General features: G+C 39.5%; 1 protein-coding gene across 1 annotated transcript in view; it reads left to right on the top strand.

Moving 5' to 3' along the window:
• Positions 1-15,914, top strand: part of LOC121340333 (neural-cadherin-like) — a 55,424-nt gene extending 39,510 nt beyond the window's left edge. Inside the window, exons 22-34 of the mRNA XM_041413026.1 lie at positions 541-773; positions 1,752-2,029; positions 3,736-3,950; positions 4,240-4,367; positions 5,203-5,330; positions 5,554-5,686; positions 5,769-5,949; positions 8,787-8,953; positions 9,629-9,893; positions 10,752-10,932; positions 12,153-12,406; positions 13,297-13,451; positions 13,882-15,914. Coding sequence (XP_041268960.1) covers positions 541-773; positions 1,752-2,029; positions 3,736-3,950; positions 4,240-4,367; positions 5,203-5,330; positions 5,554-5,686; positions 5,769-5,949; positions 8,787-8,953; positions 9,629-9,893; positions 10,752-10,932; positions 12,153-12,406; positions 13,297-13,451; positions 13,882-14,283 — 2,720 coding nt within the window. The 3' untranslated portion in view covers positions 14,284-15,914. The remainder of the gene's footprint in view (positions 1-540; positions 774-1,751; positions 2,030-3,735; positions 3,951-4,239; positions 4,368-5,202; positions 5,331-5,553; positions 5,687-5,768; positions 5,950-8,786; positions 8,954-9,628; positions 9,894-10,751; positions 10,933-12,152; positions 12,407-13,296; positions 13,452-13,881) is intronic.
• Positions 15,915-17,101: the final 1,187 nt, after the last annotated feature.

Raw genomic sequence — 17,101 nt, forward strand, 5'->3', positions numbered from 1 at the left:
TGCTGTGATACTTAGAATTCTGCTTAGAATGCTCTTAGACATGGGATGAGAATTAATAGTTTTCTAGGTGCGGGTTTGAAAATGCATCTTTGCATGGTCCTCTGATGCTGCATGTGAAGGAACATCTATGGAGAAAACAAACAGCAAGGAAAAGTTGTCTAATTTCTATACCAACTTTTAAAAAAACCCAGCGACTTATATTTCAGAAGAAAAACTTTATTTGAACAAGTGTCTGCCTGAAAATCAGCAAATTCTTTCAACCTTTGTGGAAAAGTAAAATCTTCTTAAACATGTTTCTGATTTTAAAAAATAATTTTAAAATATATAAATTGGAAATTAATAAAACTCTAAAAAGTTTCAGAACACACAGGTTTAGCAGAAGCAAGCACAGAAAATTTCAGAGCCTAAAAATGAAAATACTCCTGAATTTGCAGTTGAGTCAATTTTCTGCAACCTCATGATTTATTCTGTGATGCTCCTCTCTTCTATTGCTACAACAGTTGCAAGAAATGTGTGTCAAGTTTTCAACTGCTGTTACAGGTATCACACCAGAGGAGTTCATATCCCAGTCCCCTGAAAAACAAAGTAAATACTACCAGATGAAGAAGCTGCTTTCAGAAATTATCTCAGTTCAACTGGAAAATGTTCACATTTTCAGTGTACTGAATAGCCCGAGTCCAATCCGAGGGGTTGATGTTTGGTTTGCAGTTTATGGTCCACCTTATTATAAAGCAGAAAAACTTAATGGCAATGTAGCAGCTTCCAGAGCCTGGGTAAGTATCCATCCTGTGTTTGAAACCACAGCACCTTCTCATTGTGTCTATTCAGGTAATGCTCACTGCCTAGTGAATGTGAACAATTAGAATGACTGAGGGAGTAATGTGTGATGGTTTTAAATAGAGAGTTTAAATCAGTAAAATCAAACAATCCTTTTGCACTTATACTAAAAGTTTAAATACTAATGTTCTGAAAGCCAGACTCTAAATACATATTAAGTGACCTCAACACAATATGCTTTTAGGACTGTAAACATGTTTTTTTCTGTTGAAAAGACTGTAAAATACTGTATAAAGAACGTGTTTGGCTGTTGCCTTTCTACATGATGCCTTAATGTTTCAATTTTTAGTTCTCTAGTTGAAACTCCCAAAACAGCCAAACATTTCAATGTTCTAGACTTAAAAGAGCAAAGTAGTAAAAGAGCCACTCTCCAGTACAAAACCAGGTTGGAAATATGTGTTTAAAATGTAGCAAATTTCCTTTCTCTCTAGGAAAAAAAACAAAACAACCAACCAAACAAAAAACAAACAAAACAAACAAACAAACAAAACCCCAAACCAAACAACAAAACCACCATTGAAAACAGTTAAATTATTTGCTCTGTTGGAAACATGTTGGTGCAGAGCTGTACCAACTCATTTTTGCCAGAAAAGATATTTCTTCACTATCCAGTGCCAATTCCCAGTATCTTTACGTCAGAAGTTCAGATTAAAAATATAGTTTAGAAGCTGTGTAAATAATGCATCAGAACCATTACTGATAATAAATTTATCCACTCAGTCTCTAATTTTGCCCTTGAAATGCTTATTCATGCTGTAATTGACTTATACCAAGGTTTGGCCTTAAGAGATGCCAGACTGAGCTGCCTTTGGCCGTGTAGAGTGAGGCAGACATTGGAAGGAATTGGCACAGCAACCAGTTTTGAAAATAAATAAGACTTGGACTTTCCACTAATTATTCTTCTTCTTCTTCAGCTGGAAAGCATTCTGGACATAAATATCACCCAGGCTGGCATTGATGAATGTGTGACTGCAGACTGCACTCACAGCAGCGGATGCATCAGTAAGCACGAACAGAACCATGTACCAACCATCACCAGAGCTGGAAGATTTTCACTGGTGTCTGTGACGGTCCTGAGTCATGCTGTGTGTGGCTGTGCTGCTAGGGAGAATCCTCATCTTTCCTGCTCCTCGTACCAGACAAACCCTTGTCTCAATGGTGGCACATGTGTGGATACTGATTTGGGCTACAGGTTGGTAAAGCTTCATAAGGTGTGCAGACACAATGCATGTAGTGCAGACTGTAAGGAGGATGAGTCGAAGCTTCAGGAACCATCACTTCATGTCTTCCCACTGTGGCAAATCTAAGTTTTGTTACACTTCACACACAGGTCTTGCAAAAGAACCTCTGTTCTCAGGTACATATATTTTACGTTCAACATAGTCTTGAGGAAAACCTTGGGAACATTCCAGGCTGCACCAGTTCCATTAATGGCACCCTGCAAAATGCTCTTAGTTTGTGCAGCCTGCCTTAAACATTTTAATGCTGTTAAATGTTTTAATCACATCTCTTACGTCACTTAATAACCTCTTCCCCTCACTTCTTGCCTTATTTGCTTCTCCAAAAATGAGATCTCATAGATAATATAGTATAAAGATGAAAAAAAATTATAGAACTGTACTAGCTCAGAATTAGCTCAATCCTATTCCAGAATGTGGCTTCCAGCATGTTTGTTTAAAAATAATCATCCCAATATAGGAAAGCAGAAACACTGGCCAGTGTCTTCATAGCACCCTTGGTAGGGGTGACAGGACTCAGACTGAAGCTGCAGAAGCTCTTGTCATGCTAGAGCTCTTATTGCTACTCAGGTATAATCAGACAGGGAAATTTTGCTGCCTAGAAACTCTAGGTAGGCTCTGTCACCTATCATTTGTTCAGCTCTGAGGTTTCTGTGCTTTTGCTCCATTTTCAGTAGTTTTGTGTGTCATCTTTTCCTGCATCCTACCCCCATCATTCTGCTCTCAAAGGTACGAGCAATCTACAGGAAACAGAAACTGAGAAACAGGAAGCCCAGCTGATTTCCCTTCCTGTCCCTCTGCCCATTTCTGTTGTTCCTTTGGTTTCCCACTTACAGGTTCTCTTACTCTCATACTGTGGCTACTTTTTTCTACAGAGAAAAAACTTGGAAAGAACTCTGAGTCTTTCGTTTGATAGTGTAAAAGAAATAAACTAGCAAGTATCTTGCAATAAGAGTGAAGAGGTCAAGGCCTATGACTGCCATACCCCACTTTTTCTAGGTGATATGACCTTCCCACCCCCTTCCTGCAGAGACTCTGATTGGACACAAGCAGAATTTCTTTCCCAATGAGAATAATCAACCATTGTATTAATCTCCCCAGGGAGGCTTGTTGGTTGGTTGGTTGGTTCGTTGGTTGGTTGGTTGGTTGGTTGGCTGGCTGGGAGGTCATTTATCCAACAATGGACATATCAGGATGCCAGGCCATCCTGCCTAAATCATTCTTTTGCCAAGAAAAGTTGGACCAAATTATACTTGAGGCCCATTCCACCTGGGATTCTGTGATTCTGTGATTCCTTTGCTTTTCCTGTCACCATTACAAAGTCTTCAGACAAGCTGATAACTTAGCCTAGTGAAAAACATGTTTTTCTTTTTTTATGCTGAAGATGTAAGAGGTTTTCATGGGCTTTATATATTACAACAGGTCCATCATTCTGTGGAATATCCTTGCATAGACGTATCATAATTTAGACTAAATTTATATTGTGTTCATACAAACAAGTCAAAACATTTTTGACAGAAGTTTTGCTAGTACTTTACCTGTACTATGGCCTAGGGAACATGGAGTCCCGTGTTCAAAGCAATGAGTCCTGTTCTCAGAAGAGAACTTTGCATTTTCTGTTTGCATGGTGGATATCTGCTTTTATTTTTTTGTTAAATAGATGCAAATGTGCTGCAAATTTTCATGGCCCAGACTGCCAGCAGACAAAACACACCTTCAGAGGCCACGGTTATGCCTGGTTCCCTCCTCTTCAGCCTTGCTTTGAGAGCCGCATCTCCTTAGAGTTTGTCACTGAAGTTGTTGATGGCCTTCTGTTGTACCATGGACCAGCAGCACAAGGGCAGCCTGGAGAACAGGAAAACTTCCTTGCTTTAGGTTAGCACCTTATAAAGTATTTGTATTTATGTGTTTATTCTACTTAATTCATAGCTTTGGGATTTTTATTTTTAAAAAGGCTCAGAAAGTTACTTTTGAAGAATAAGGAGAATGCACAATAGTTTGCCAGTATGCCTAATTCATATCTTTGTGTCACTGTTAGAATCTGGACTTTTTTTAAGCTGTCTAAATATCTTCTCCAACTAAGATTTAACTGCAATAGTAATTTCAACTTCATTTGAATGGGAACATGGTTACTGCATATCCAATAAGAGTCTTTCCTTTGCAGAACTCTCTGGTGGTGTCCCGTCGCTGACCGTGAGCCACAGCTCTGGTGAGCTTTTCCTGCAGCTGTCACAAAAAGTTAATGTTGCAGATCGCCGCTGGCACAATATTAAAATTATAAATGATGGAAAGGCAAGTGTAAATATGGCACAGGCAGTCCTGTGTAAGCGTTAATTCATGTACCGAGCTACTCCTTCCAAATCCTTCCTCCCCTCTGTAGAACTCAGTCAATCAATTTTCCATCATCTCTGAAACGGCAGGGGTAGAAGTTTGTTACTTTGGACATCCTCTTAGTCTTGAAGCAGTGAAGCAAAACAAGGCCTGGAGAAGTCTGATCCAGTTATGAAACTGGCCATGCTATTTCCTTTCTTTAGTTATCCTGCCTGCTGCTTAGACAACAAATTAGTGATAATCCAGGGGCTAAATGCTTCCTGATGTGATTGAGTGAAATATTCGTACTTCATCTGAGTGAGAAGCCCTGCCCCACCAAGAGACTTTATATGTGTAGCACAAAGGAGGTAGATGCACTCTTGTGTACAGGGAATATCTTGCTGATATAACACTGCTGAAGGCATCTGCTAGGCTCCCCCTTCTCTCCCACATAAGACAAGCTGAAGGGCAGGTCAGGATTTGGAATGCAGCCTGACAGACCTTCTGCTCTGCTAGGTTATCTCTCTGTGTTGTGATCTTGTAGAAAACTCCAAGAATGTCCTATGCTCCCTCTACCATGTCAATGACTTGGCATGGTCATGGTAGAGTCAGATCTTTCTTTTGTGTGGCTCTTTAGTTACATGCCATGAGCAATAACTTTCTAGACTAGTGTGTAGAGTATTTTATTATTTGAACAAAGTTTCCTGCACTGTAATTTCTAGTTACTATTCTATCTTCTGCTAAGTGAAAGAAAACATGTAATTAAAATATATGCACATCTCTTGATATAATTGTTTTAAATAATAACTTTTTCTAGGAAGTGAAGCTGATTCTTGACAACTGCATGAATGTCTCAGTTAGAGACAACGGCAGTGTCACTAAGAAGGCTTCCCAAATGGATCTGTCTGCCTGTGAAGCCTCTGGAGAGATTGTGGGATCTCAAAGGTAAACAAAAAAAAACCCAAACAAAACAAAACAGCAAAACAAAAAAAAACCCACAACAAACAAACAAACCCAACAAAAAACATTAACAACAACAAAAAATTGAAACACAACTACTCAAAAGAGCTGCAGAAAAAGGTGGGAGTGGGGTGGTGAATTCAGGCAAGCTGATATATTTTGCATGGCACTAATTCTTTCTTTCTTTCCCTCCCTCCCTCCTCTTCAGCATGGGAAAGCTCTTCAGTGGCCATCAGCCCCTGCAGCTGGGTGGAGTTAAGAAGACCTTGCCTTACCGTGACTCCCAAAGGCACTTCAGAGGGTTTGTGGGCTGCATACGCAACGTCATCGTTGACAGCAAGGTAGGGCCACAAAGAGGACTTTTGGGTTTACTGCTGATAATTGTAAGCACCTGCTGTGATGGTTTTCTTTGACCTTTTCCAGGTCTATGATTTAGAGCACCCTGCAGAGTCCCTGAACAGTGCTCCTGGCTGTGTCCTTATGGATGAGATGTGTCAGAGTGGTGGGATGGCCTCCTGTGGCACCCATGGCAAATGTGTTGGTGGCTGGGATTTCTTCCGCTGTGACTGTTCCCCAGGATATGCTGGATTAGCATGTGAAAAAGGTACTGCAAGTTCTAGGGAGAAATTTGTGGTGAGGATCTGTGGGAACAGCATCAGACACTCTGTTCCGGTGTTCAAAGTCATACTGCCATGACTTTGAACTGAATAGAATAACAACAGCATGCTGTGCTCTGGGAATGATTTAGATCTTCAAAGATGTAAAGATCCTACTAACTCTTGTTAAATAAAGATAATGGCACAGATGAGGGTTATGTTTAGAGCCGCTTTATTTTGCAGGGTAGGGAAGTGGTCAGACAGGTTGTTTTGTCCTTTTTGTCACCATCTTATTTCTCAGTGGTGAATTCTGCATTGTGCCTTTTTCCTCTGCTCAGGCTGATCACAAAATAAAGTTTAATGAACATGTGAAACCTGTGGGCATAACCCTCTTGTTATCTTCAGACCCCATTTCCCATTTGTAAAATGGTGAAAATTGCATTTGCATCTGACATTAGAATGAATTGCAAGTTGAGCAATGCCCCTAGACCACAGCAGTGGGTGTATGTGGGGGGTAATATCAGGCTGCCTGCAACAAATGTGTTATCCTGTACAAAGTCAACATGAAATATGTATCAGAGAACAAAAGCTTCCCATGGTGGATAATGAAAACCTCAGCAATGTTGTAAGAAATTGGAAAATTTTAGCACAATTCAAAAACTTAGAAAATAAATTATTTAACTCTTAGTAGCCCACACCCATGTTCAGGGTACAGGGGAAATACACTTGAAGTTGTCTTTGTCCCCTATATCTTAAAATCTTCATCAGCCAAGCAGGAATCAGAAGTGAGTGACAGATGTTTATGGAGACTTCACCTGGCTCTAGGTACAAGGTACAAATGATGTGGTTGATCATAACAGCCTGTAAAGAGCACCAATGCATCATAACTCTGGGGGTTTTTGTTGCAAGAGAATTGTCCCCCTCAGTCCTGTAGTTTGAGTGAGCTACAGGTGAGGATGAGCAGCAGAGAGCAGCTGGAAAGCCATGCTTGCAAGCTAGTGTTGGATCAGTATGTTGGAATTCATGAACAGGACATATCCTTTCAGCTCAATGCACCCAATTTTCCTTCTTGTATCCAGAACAATAATACCCTATGCTGGCAGCCAGACCCTCTCTTCTTTCTCCATCTGCCACACAAGACTTAAAAAGTGTGACAGTAAATTACTCAGTGGAAGCCTTGTCTGTCCAATGAGGGGGAGGACTGTAATTATAACTGGCATGGTCTAGGCCTGGAGCATTCACTGTTTAAGGTGTTCATAATGACCAAAAAATTGTTACTATAGTTAAGCTATTTGTATTACAGACAGATATACTGGTTTATAAACATCTGCCTGGATTAAAATCCCACTCTGTTTTGCATTATTTTTAAATGTTACTTCACAAGCCCAGCTGCTGTATTGGTTCTACCCCTCATTACTGTGGGACAAACCAAGGGCTCAGCAAATAATTGTTCAAAATCTGTAAGTCATATCCTGATGTAACAGAAAAAATTTGATCGGCACCAGCTTCTTCTATATATTGGGCTACAAAATGCTGGTGTGCAGCTGGTGCTTTATGAATGATTGTGACATGCTCACAGCAAGGAGCAGACAGCTGAGGACAGGAGTCACTGGAGCATCCCAGGAAAACCTATGCCTGCTCATCAGGTAGAACCTGTAGCTGCAGAGACAGTGAACAAGAAAGAACAGGGTTAAGAAAAATAATGTGGGGGGAAAAACATAGAGGAGAAAAGAAAACATGCCTCAAGAAAGGAAAGAGAGAAGACAGTGAAAGGAGAAGAGAGTGCAGAAATTAAGTCTCTTGATCAGTTGATGTTTCATGTCCTGGAACCAAACTAAACACCCCAGGATGAGCTGGGTACTCTTTGGATTTCTACTTGCATGACACTGACATCTGATGAGCTGTTGGTGACCCAGTGTCTGTCCTGTCTGTTAACTAACTGGAACTATCTCTTTATTTAGTGAAATTTCTTTTTTTCGACTAAGCCTGGCCCAAAACAGATCTAGAACTGCTGTTAGCTAATGAGACTGAAATAGGTGCCTTTTCTGCAAGAGCATCAGGCCCTGAGTAGTTTAGTGGTGTTTGATTTCCATGGAAGTGTGCAGTGCAACGTCGTCAAACTCTGCGCTGGACCCTGGGTTCCTCAGAGGAATAGGAAAACAAATTTCAGTGCATTTTCCCCAGTTGAAATAGTAAACATTATTACACTTAGTAATATTTTAATTATTAGCAAACACTAAATACTTAAAATAGTAAACACTAAATACTTAAAATAGTAAACACTAACTTAATCTCCCTTTGTAGTTAAAAAATCCTCTGCCTTCCCTGAGGCTTTCTCTTGTGCCAACTGAAATGGGAAGTAAAGTGCATATTTTCTAACAGTGGGGGTTTTAACCACGGGACTAAATTATTGAAGGAAATATTTGATTCTTTTCTTTGGTTGGTTTTTTTGGGAGTTGTTTGGTTTTTCTATTTTTCAGATCAATATAAGCTACTTTACTGGAAAATATGCTTCAGATTTAAAAAAAAAAAACAAAAACCAAAGTGATTTGGGCACAGTGTAGGAGTGATTGGGTAGAACACATAGCTTGTAACAGGCAGACTACAAGAGACAGTATCTAATTGTCCCTTTCCTGCCTAAATTCTGAATCCTCGATTTGTTGGTTTTCTCTTAATTGCCTTTGAAGTGGGACAGAGGTTGCTTTCCACGATGCTTCATTGTATTGCCAAAATTCCTTAAGATCTAAAACTCTGACATTCAGAGCTAGTAAATTCTCAAAGAGCAGAAATCTGAAGGAGCAGCCATTTCTGAGGTTTTCACTTTGATTTTGTGTGCTGTGCTCAGTTCTTCCAGAATGGGCTTTTGGAAGGGACAGCTGGATCCATTATGAGCCAAGGAGCATCCTCAGCACTCGAAGCACACGGATCCAGCTGCTGGTGCGCACCCGGATCTCCCACAGCACCCTTCTCAGCTTGGCCTCTGTGGATGGGAACGGCTACATCCGACTGGAGGTGAGCAGAGCTGCTCTGCTTGAGTGCTCTCAATTTGTCATGGAGCACCTCAGCAAGAGAAAAACATGCAGTTTCTGATTAAAGACACTTGTTCTGTCCTGTAATAAAGAGCAAGAATTTTCCATATGAGGGTAACTACTCGCATTTGTATTGTCCTTCTCAGTATTACTCTTTCATGGCATAAATTCTAGTATGCACTGCCAGTAAAATATCCATGTGATGCATGCGAATGAAGAACATTGTTCTGCTTGTCCTGCTTCCTTTGCCAAGGGAAAAACCTTGGCGTCTATCTCTCACTGTCTGTGAAACTTGCCTCTACATTTTTGTTGCTGTTGAAAAAAGCTGTGTGGACTATACTAGCCAGAGAGAGGCTAATTATTCGCAACACCAAATGAAACAGGAGGGTCACCTGGGAAGACTTGGAGGTAGATATCAGTAGGGAGAAGACTGATTAAAGAGTTCATGTGAGGTAGAAGAGCAGCCTGTAAAAAAAAAGAGTTCATAATTCCTGCACCTGAAGTTTTCTTGTGGTAACTTTTATCTGGGAATAAAGCACTTAAAAAAAAGAGTGCCATTTCCATTATAAAAACTCACATCCATTTCTTGAGGCAGGATTGTGTAATAACATTTAAAAGTGCATTTCTGTTATTAAAGGTCTTTATCATCTTCTTTTAGGTGGTTGAGGGTTTCTTTAGTGTTAACTTCAGTTTGGGGGACAAAAATCACTCTTTGAGAATGAGAACATTACGTATAAACAATGGCCAGTGGGTTCTTCTGACCATGGAGCGCTACAACAATGAATTTACCCTGCGTGTTAACGGTGGTGGAGGGGATCAAGAAGTCACCTCTGTCTTGGGTGTGAATAGATGGTTTGAAATGGATTGGGCAAGCATCGTGCTAGGAAACCGCCTTCCCAGTCATTCAGAGAGTGATTTCCAAGGTAAGTGATATGATGGATTCTTAATAGGGGGAATTAAAGCCTGAAAGTGGCCATCTTTGAGTGTATTGGATAGTCTAAAATCCAAGTAACAATTCCCATATGGACTACTATGCCCTTCCTTTACTGGAGAATTCAATGTTCAACCCTATGTGCCATTGTATCTGGTTCTAGTGAAGACATGAGATTTCCTGTAAATATTTTTAAAAATAGCACTTCAATTTTTTGTTTAATTGAACCATAGAATGGGTTGGAAGAGGTCCTAAAGATCATCTTGTTCCAAACCCTCTGGCAGGGGCATGTCTACTACATCAGGGTTTCTCATGCCTCAAGCAGTGTACTCATGGTGTGATCTTCACTCCTGTTTTTGTCTTGGAAGGATTTAAGGAACAGGCAACACAACTTTTGGCAGGAGGAAAAAGAATTACAAGGCAATTTGTGGTGCTCTCTCCATTTCCAGGGGTTGAGTGCTGAGACTTTGAGATTGTCGTTCAACAAGAAAACAGCTTTTCCCATTCTGTTGCTTTTTATTCAGCCCCACTTTTAAGATTATATCTTAAATCTAGATGAATTTAGTGGAGCTGTTCTGACTCATAGCACCGTTCTGCTGAACTGTGGTATTGGTACAGTGCAGCTCTCCTGGAGAAGTACTGTCAATCTGTAGATTGACCAGAGAACAATAGACATACGTTCTGTAGCTCACCTAAAATAAACCTAGAGGAGTATAAGGATATTTTTAAACAATGTTTTAAGTTTCCTTCAATGCTCTAAGTTCTCTCACTTATATGCTGGGGGCAAGGCTGAGGTGGGGAGGTAGCTAAGTGAATGTGCTGCTGTGCATGCTCCGCTGCTTTGCTGCAGGCTGTATGCGCGATGTCCAGCTGGATGGTCAGCCGCTCCTCGTGGAGGGCAGGAGCACAGAGTTCGGATTAATTTTGAGACGGCAAGGGGTCACCATGGGGTGCCATTCCAGTGCCTGCAGCAGCCAGCCCTGTTACAGCCCCTTCCTTTGTGTAGACCTTTGGAGAAAATACGAGTGCCGGTACGTGAAGCTTTTGTTTCCATCCAGGGATGGCTGGGAAGCTCTTTCTTTCCACTTTTGACCAGACAACTTGCTTCTAACAGTGAAATTCCCTGTGGCTGATGGCCAGAGAGGGCCATTCTGAGGTCAAATTCTTCTTTCCATCTCATCTCTTGTCATGGACTAGACTTGCCTTTCTCTGCAAGTCTGATATGCAAAAAAATTACTAATTACTCCGCCTTTTTTTCCATGGTGAGAAGATCACCAGAAGGCCAGTGAGAAAATTAAATGTCCTTTGATAAAAGGTGGATTGCAAAAGCTTTGGTCTGTCCTCTGTATGACAATACTAATATAGTGTATATATACACTTATAGTGTATATAAACAGTGTGTGTGTGTATATACACATAGATATGTACATATATGTATGTAAAATTATATATATTTATAAATATATATGTATATTACAAATACAATACATATTTACATATATTTCCTGTAAAGTTTAAATTAATCATTATTTGTATGAAACAATGAGACTTTCAAAATTAGTTTTTCACAAAACTGGATTCTAAAATTGGCTTCCCAGGGCCAGAGCCAAAGCCCAACAGCAGTTATCCTACACAGTTAGTTTCTTGGAGAAGATCTGCTATTTAAAGAAAAATTTCAAAATATTTATTAAAATATGCAAATCAAAATACAGGCATCTCTGTTAAAAAAAAAAACAAAAAACTAAACATAAATACACACAGGACTGAAAGGAGGAGTCACTTGAATTCTTGGAATTCAGACAAAATTTGGCACTCGTGAAATCTGGTGATCCTTTGAGGAGGTCAATGATATTTCTCCCCAGAGTCCAACATTACTAAACTTACACCACGTCCTCGCTAGCTCTTTTCCTATTGATCTCAGCTGTCCATTTTCTTTCAGGGGCTTTGGTTAGACCATGGATGTAGAAAAAGAGTTAGTCAGAAAGTGATGGCTCTCTCTTTTAAGGAAGAGTGAAGCTCTTCTGCATATCTTCTGGCTCAGGAAACCAGAACATGTGTTCATGTTTTCCTAAGTCTACTAGCTCACTAAGTTAGATTTCCCAAGTATTTCAAACTTTCAATGTGGATTTGTGGTTGGCTTGAGAATAATTAAACTTTACTTTAAAGAAACAGTAACAAACTTTGCACAAAATGACATACAGTTCCCGATGCTTTTCTTGCCTATAAGATATTATCTGCTTCGGTTGTTCAGGTGCCCAGCTGGGAAAGTAGAAGTGACTGACACCCTTACAGGGCTCAGACACTGTACCTCATCCCCTTGTGGACACTGGACCTGTAGGAATGGGGGTACCTGCGTGGCTCAATCCCAAGACAAGACTATCTGCCAGTGCCCTGAAGGTTACAAGGGAAGATGGTGTGAAATTAGCCAGGTGAAGGCTGGAAGACCTGTTGGACTAAGCTCTGGCTCTATTCTGGCAATCAGCATGTGCCTCCTTGTCTTCCTAGGTAGGAGATCATGTACCCTTTTTTCTTATTTTTAATCTTGTACCTTGTTCCACTCAATTAAGTGTGCTTTACTTTTGAGTGTTGTGATCAGTATTTCACCTTTTCTGAAGATCACTATTTGAGGAAGCTAAGAGACAGACATCAGCACATTGTTACAGTTTGCTTGCTTCGAAGACTGTTCTAGCAAAGTTAGGACTTTTCCAGAGTCACTTACTTTCAGTCCTTCTTAAGTAAGAGCTTTCCATCTTTGTGTGCAACTCTGTGTGCAGCCACATCCATTTGAAACTCCACCTGCCCTGAACCCTTACATTTATAGTAGGTAGGACATACAGCTGCATATGCTGTTCACATATTAGAAAGGAAGAGATCTAGAAAGTTTATGGTCTTAAAAGGCAAGCCTTATTAAAAGTGTGGGCAGAGAGAGATGTTCACAATGCGTCCTTTTTCAGCTGCACTTTGGCTGAAAAATTAATAACACCGTAAAACTGTGTTCATGTTGATAAACTGCACTGACATCTCATAATAGCAAAGACTCCATGATTATATTACACTTGTAATCTTCATTAAAACAGTGGTTTACTTACTTTGGGTATCTTATTTACTCAGGATTGGTGAAAGGCCAGAGATTGGCCAAAATGCCTTCTATTTAAATGGATTCCTTTAGGTAAGTAAAATACCCTTTTAATGAAGTTTATGATGTAATATACATAGATTATTCTTTACATTCATGAATTTTGTTTATATATTAATAATACTCATTTCTTACCTGCAAATTTATTTGTCAAATTAAGAGTTGATTTAATATCTCAGAAATCATATAACTACTTGTTTATCAAGCAACATACTTTGTCATATGTCATATAACAAATATGTGTCTTTATTTCTTCCAGCACTCTTGGTTTCCTACACAGTGTGGAGTCAGTGGGGAAGTTCAGGGTTTCGGAAAGGAGGAATTTACCACATTCCTGAAGAGCGTGAAAGCTGGGAGGATGTTAGAGAAAATGTCTTCAATTATAATGAAGAAGGAGGTGGAGAACGTGACCAGGTATGATGCAGCTTCAATCCAGCTTTGCAAATCCAACATCTCCTCACTTTCCTTTCCCAGATCTTTTAGTTAACTTATTTTCAAACTGGCTTTTTTCTTTTTCTTTTTTTTTTTTTTTTTTAACCTGAAGTCCTCTTAAGTGGGAGGCTTCTATTTCAGCCCCATCTGTACCTTTAATGATGATGGTCGTGTGTGCCCACTTTCAAGGGAGATGCTTTGGACACATAATTGTTGATTTAGCTGAAAATTATCATTACACAAAGGGATTTGGTATGATCTGAACTTAGTCCTCTGAACTAGGCACTCCCTTCTTCAGCTTGTAGAAAAATCACAGAATTCAGTCTTGTGTTGCCTTGTGTTGTAAAACATTTTTTGAATCAGTTTCCTTTTGAGTTGTTTCTCTCTGATATTTGCTTCTCTTTGTTTCCAGAATGCTTACGATATAGATGAACTGAAGAAACCTCTCCATAAAATTCCCTGCTCCTCCTGGCGAGCAGCTGCTCCACACTCCAGGACACCAACTGGCCCAAAAAGAGACTCACTCCCAAAACATGCACATCAAAAGCAATCAATATCAGCTGTTACCAGCATCCCTGACTTCAAGGAATATGTTTCTCAAATCATACGGGATGCAGACAATGATCTAAAGAGTCTTCCAGCTGACACTATTCATTTTTACTGCTTGGAAGGGCAGTGCTCTCTAGCAGGGAGCCTTAGCTCATTAGATTCCATCAGTGGGGATGAAGATCTAAATTACGATTGCCTCCAAGAGTGGGGGTCAAAGTTTGAGAAGCTTAAAGAACTCTGTGCAGTCTCAAATGAAAATTTATAACCAGAGTTAAAAGAACTTGACACATTGTCATGACATATGAACGCTACTTTTAAAAATGCCCTTTTTTATATATAAGTTACATCAAGTAACTTACATGATGCAAGTTTTTAGTACAATAGCATGATATACTCACTTTTCCCAGGAGTGATAATCTGAATAATCTTTTTATATGCACTGTACAAAGTTACTTCATTATATAAGTGCAAAAACTTTTAAAGCATGAATTTTCTTGAAAACTTTGGAAGGTAGGACAGCTATAGAATAGTATTATAACATCCTTTTTTATTTGTGTAGACCACAGTGACTTACTAGAATTATCCTGGATGCAAGAACTTGAATTATTTTCTCCCTAGTATTAATGTGAAACCTATCAGGCGGGTAACATGCATAACACATTCTTTTTTAAAATTGAATTAATTTTAGACTGTGAAATAATTATTACCAATGTTAAATATAAAACATTTACAATATCTAGTTTCTTGTCAGCTTTTATTGTATTCTCCTAAACTCTGCTCTTCCATGACATGACACACAACACCTCACTCAAAGGCTGCCCAACTCTGTGGGACTTTTTCTGTCTGATCCTTTTTCTAACTACCTGTACCAAGGGGAAAAGAGTAGCAAGATCCCATCTGTGAAGAGATGATTTCGTGACAATTTTAAACTCTTAAAGGCAGTTGTGAGACCTGGAAAAAGTTTCTGTTCAGTAAACTTTTATGTCCAACTTTGCTTTTCACACGGAACCCTTCTTCAAAGTGTGCAGCTGGAAAACAGAAGAGCTGATAGCAAGTGTGAAGACAAGCTAGAAGGGCACCCAGGCAAAAGCTGGAATTGAATTATTTCAGTCAGGACAGTCATTGTAAAAATTGGGATCCCCAAAACAGAAAGCATGGGAAACCTAGCTTCTACTCCTTTGCCTCCTCCTGCTCTCCAAAAAACAGCTGCTTTTAGTATGGAAAAAAGGGAAACAGAAGCTTCTGAAATCTGATACTGACTTGAACACTCACCTCTGTGACCAGGAGCAAATCACCTTGCTATTTCCCTTTCTCTCTTAACCTCTCTGAAGGTGGAGCTCCCCTCTTGGGCAGCTCCCAATGCATGGGGTGATGTGTGAATGTTAATAGGTGCTTACAGAGTGCTTGTAAACTCTGAAGCACCAAGGGTTTTTTAACTGTTTTTAACTCAGTGGGATTTTTTAATTACCATGATACTCAATTTTTGGTTTTTTTATCAAAGTCCTGACACTTGCTTTGATTTATTATTAATGTTTTAAAATTAGATCTTTCATTACTCTTCATCATTTTACTTGGCATAAAGAATGCAAATGTAAATTAGTTTTGTACCTAGAGGGAAGATTTTGATACCATTTTGAACAAATAGTTTATATCAAAAATTGATTGAACAGAAGTACCATGTTAAGTGAATGAAACAATTTGCATTCATTTAATAAAATTATTTGTGTAAATGATGCTAAATTAGTAATAGTTATTAGAAAGATTTGGAGAACAAGACACCATGAGCCACTCCTTCATGCCAGAACCTCATATGGCTGGGCACTGATTGTTCGTACGATGTCATAAAAAATAAATATGGTGGATGTATTAGAATATAGCCACATCTTGTTTAATGTAAATTTTTCCTCCTTTCTAAAGATATATGTGTAGTGTGGTAAGAAATGACAACATTTTTTACACCAAGGGATATTACATATGTGATTGCTGCAAATGAAACCTGCTGAGCCACAGAACTTCAGTAAGGTGACTCTTCCAAGTTTGAATTCTTACAACATTTTCATGAAGTGGATATACATTTTTATTGTTCTTTATTAAGTTGCCTCTTCTGAACTTGGTATCAAGTAAAGCTTAGCATAATTATTGGTAAACTGTCTCTTCCAAAAGAGACCAATTTGAACAATGTGCTACAAATCATGCTAACAGACTATGATCTCCCTGAGGGTTATTTTGTAATTCATATTCTGAAACTGAACGTTGTACATTTGGATGCATTAAATAACTCAGGAAAGCTGAAGCAGTACTTAATTTTTTCCCTCAAACAACTGAGCACACAAAGTAACATGCACAACAGAAGATAAACTGCATTCAACTCAGGACATGTAATGGACTTCTCTCCTCATGGAAGGTGAGAAAGAAGAACTTTCCTCTATCTCCTTGGGTCACTTACAGCAAGATGCAGAATGCTTATAGCTGAGAGCTGCACGTGATAGCCCCAAAAGTCACGCCATTTGCCTGAAAGCATGGAACAAACACTTCTTGAATTGCTAGGCTTGGTGCTGAAACCACTTCCCTGGGTAACCCATTCCACTGCCCAACCACTCTCCCGGTGAAAAAGTTTTCTAGTACTGTAATATTATTGTATGTAATCATATATCTACATTGCAAACCTCCTGTGCAGCCTTTGTGAACTCTTCTCTAGTAAAATATTAGAGAAACTCAGCCAAATTACTGAAATAGATAAAAGCTTCTGCTAGTCAACCTGCTTCTCCGCAGGACATATATGTTCTAAGAACAGGGATACCTGAAAAGCTTCAGAACCAGATCCTGGCTAGTTGCAGTTGAGAGAGTGGCACAGTCGCACATGGACTGTCAGGCAAATACTGACACCTTAATAACACTGGAAGCTGTAACTGCTAAGATGGACATGGAGCAAGTCCAGAGGAGGGCCATGAGGTTGATAAGAGAACAGGAGCATCCCCACTGAGCTGAGAAAGTTGGAGCTGTTCAGCCTGGAGAAGAGAAGGTTGTGTGGGGACCTCATAGCAGCCTTTCAGTATCTGAAGTGAGCCTGCAGGAAAGCTGGA

Source organism: Onychostruthus taczanowskii, unplaced genomic scaffold (genome assembly GCF_017590055.1).
Source record: "Onychostruthus taczanowskii isolate IOZ18803 unplaced genomic scaffold, ASM1759005v1 scaffold4, whole genome shotgun sequence".
Lineage (NCBI taxonomy): Eukaryota > Metazoa > Chordata > Aves > Passeriformes > Passeridae > Onychostruthus > Onychostruthus taczanowskii.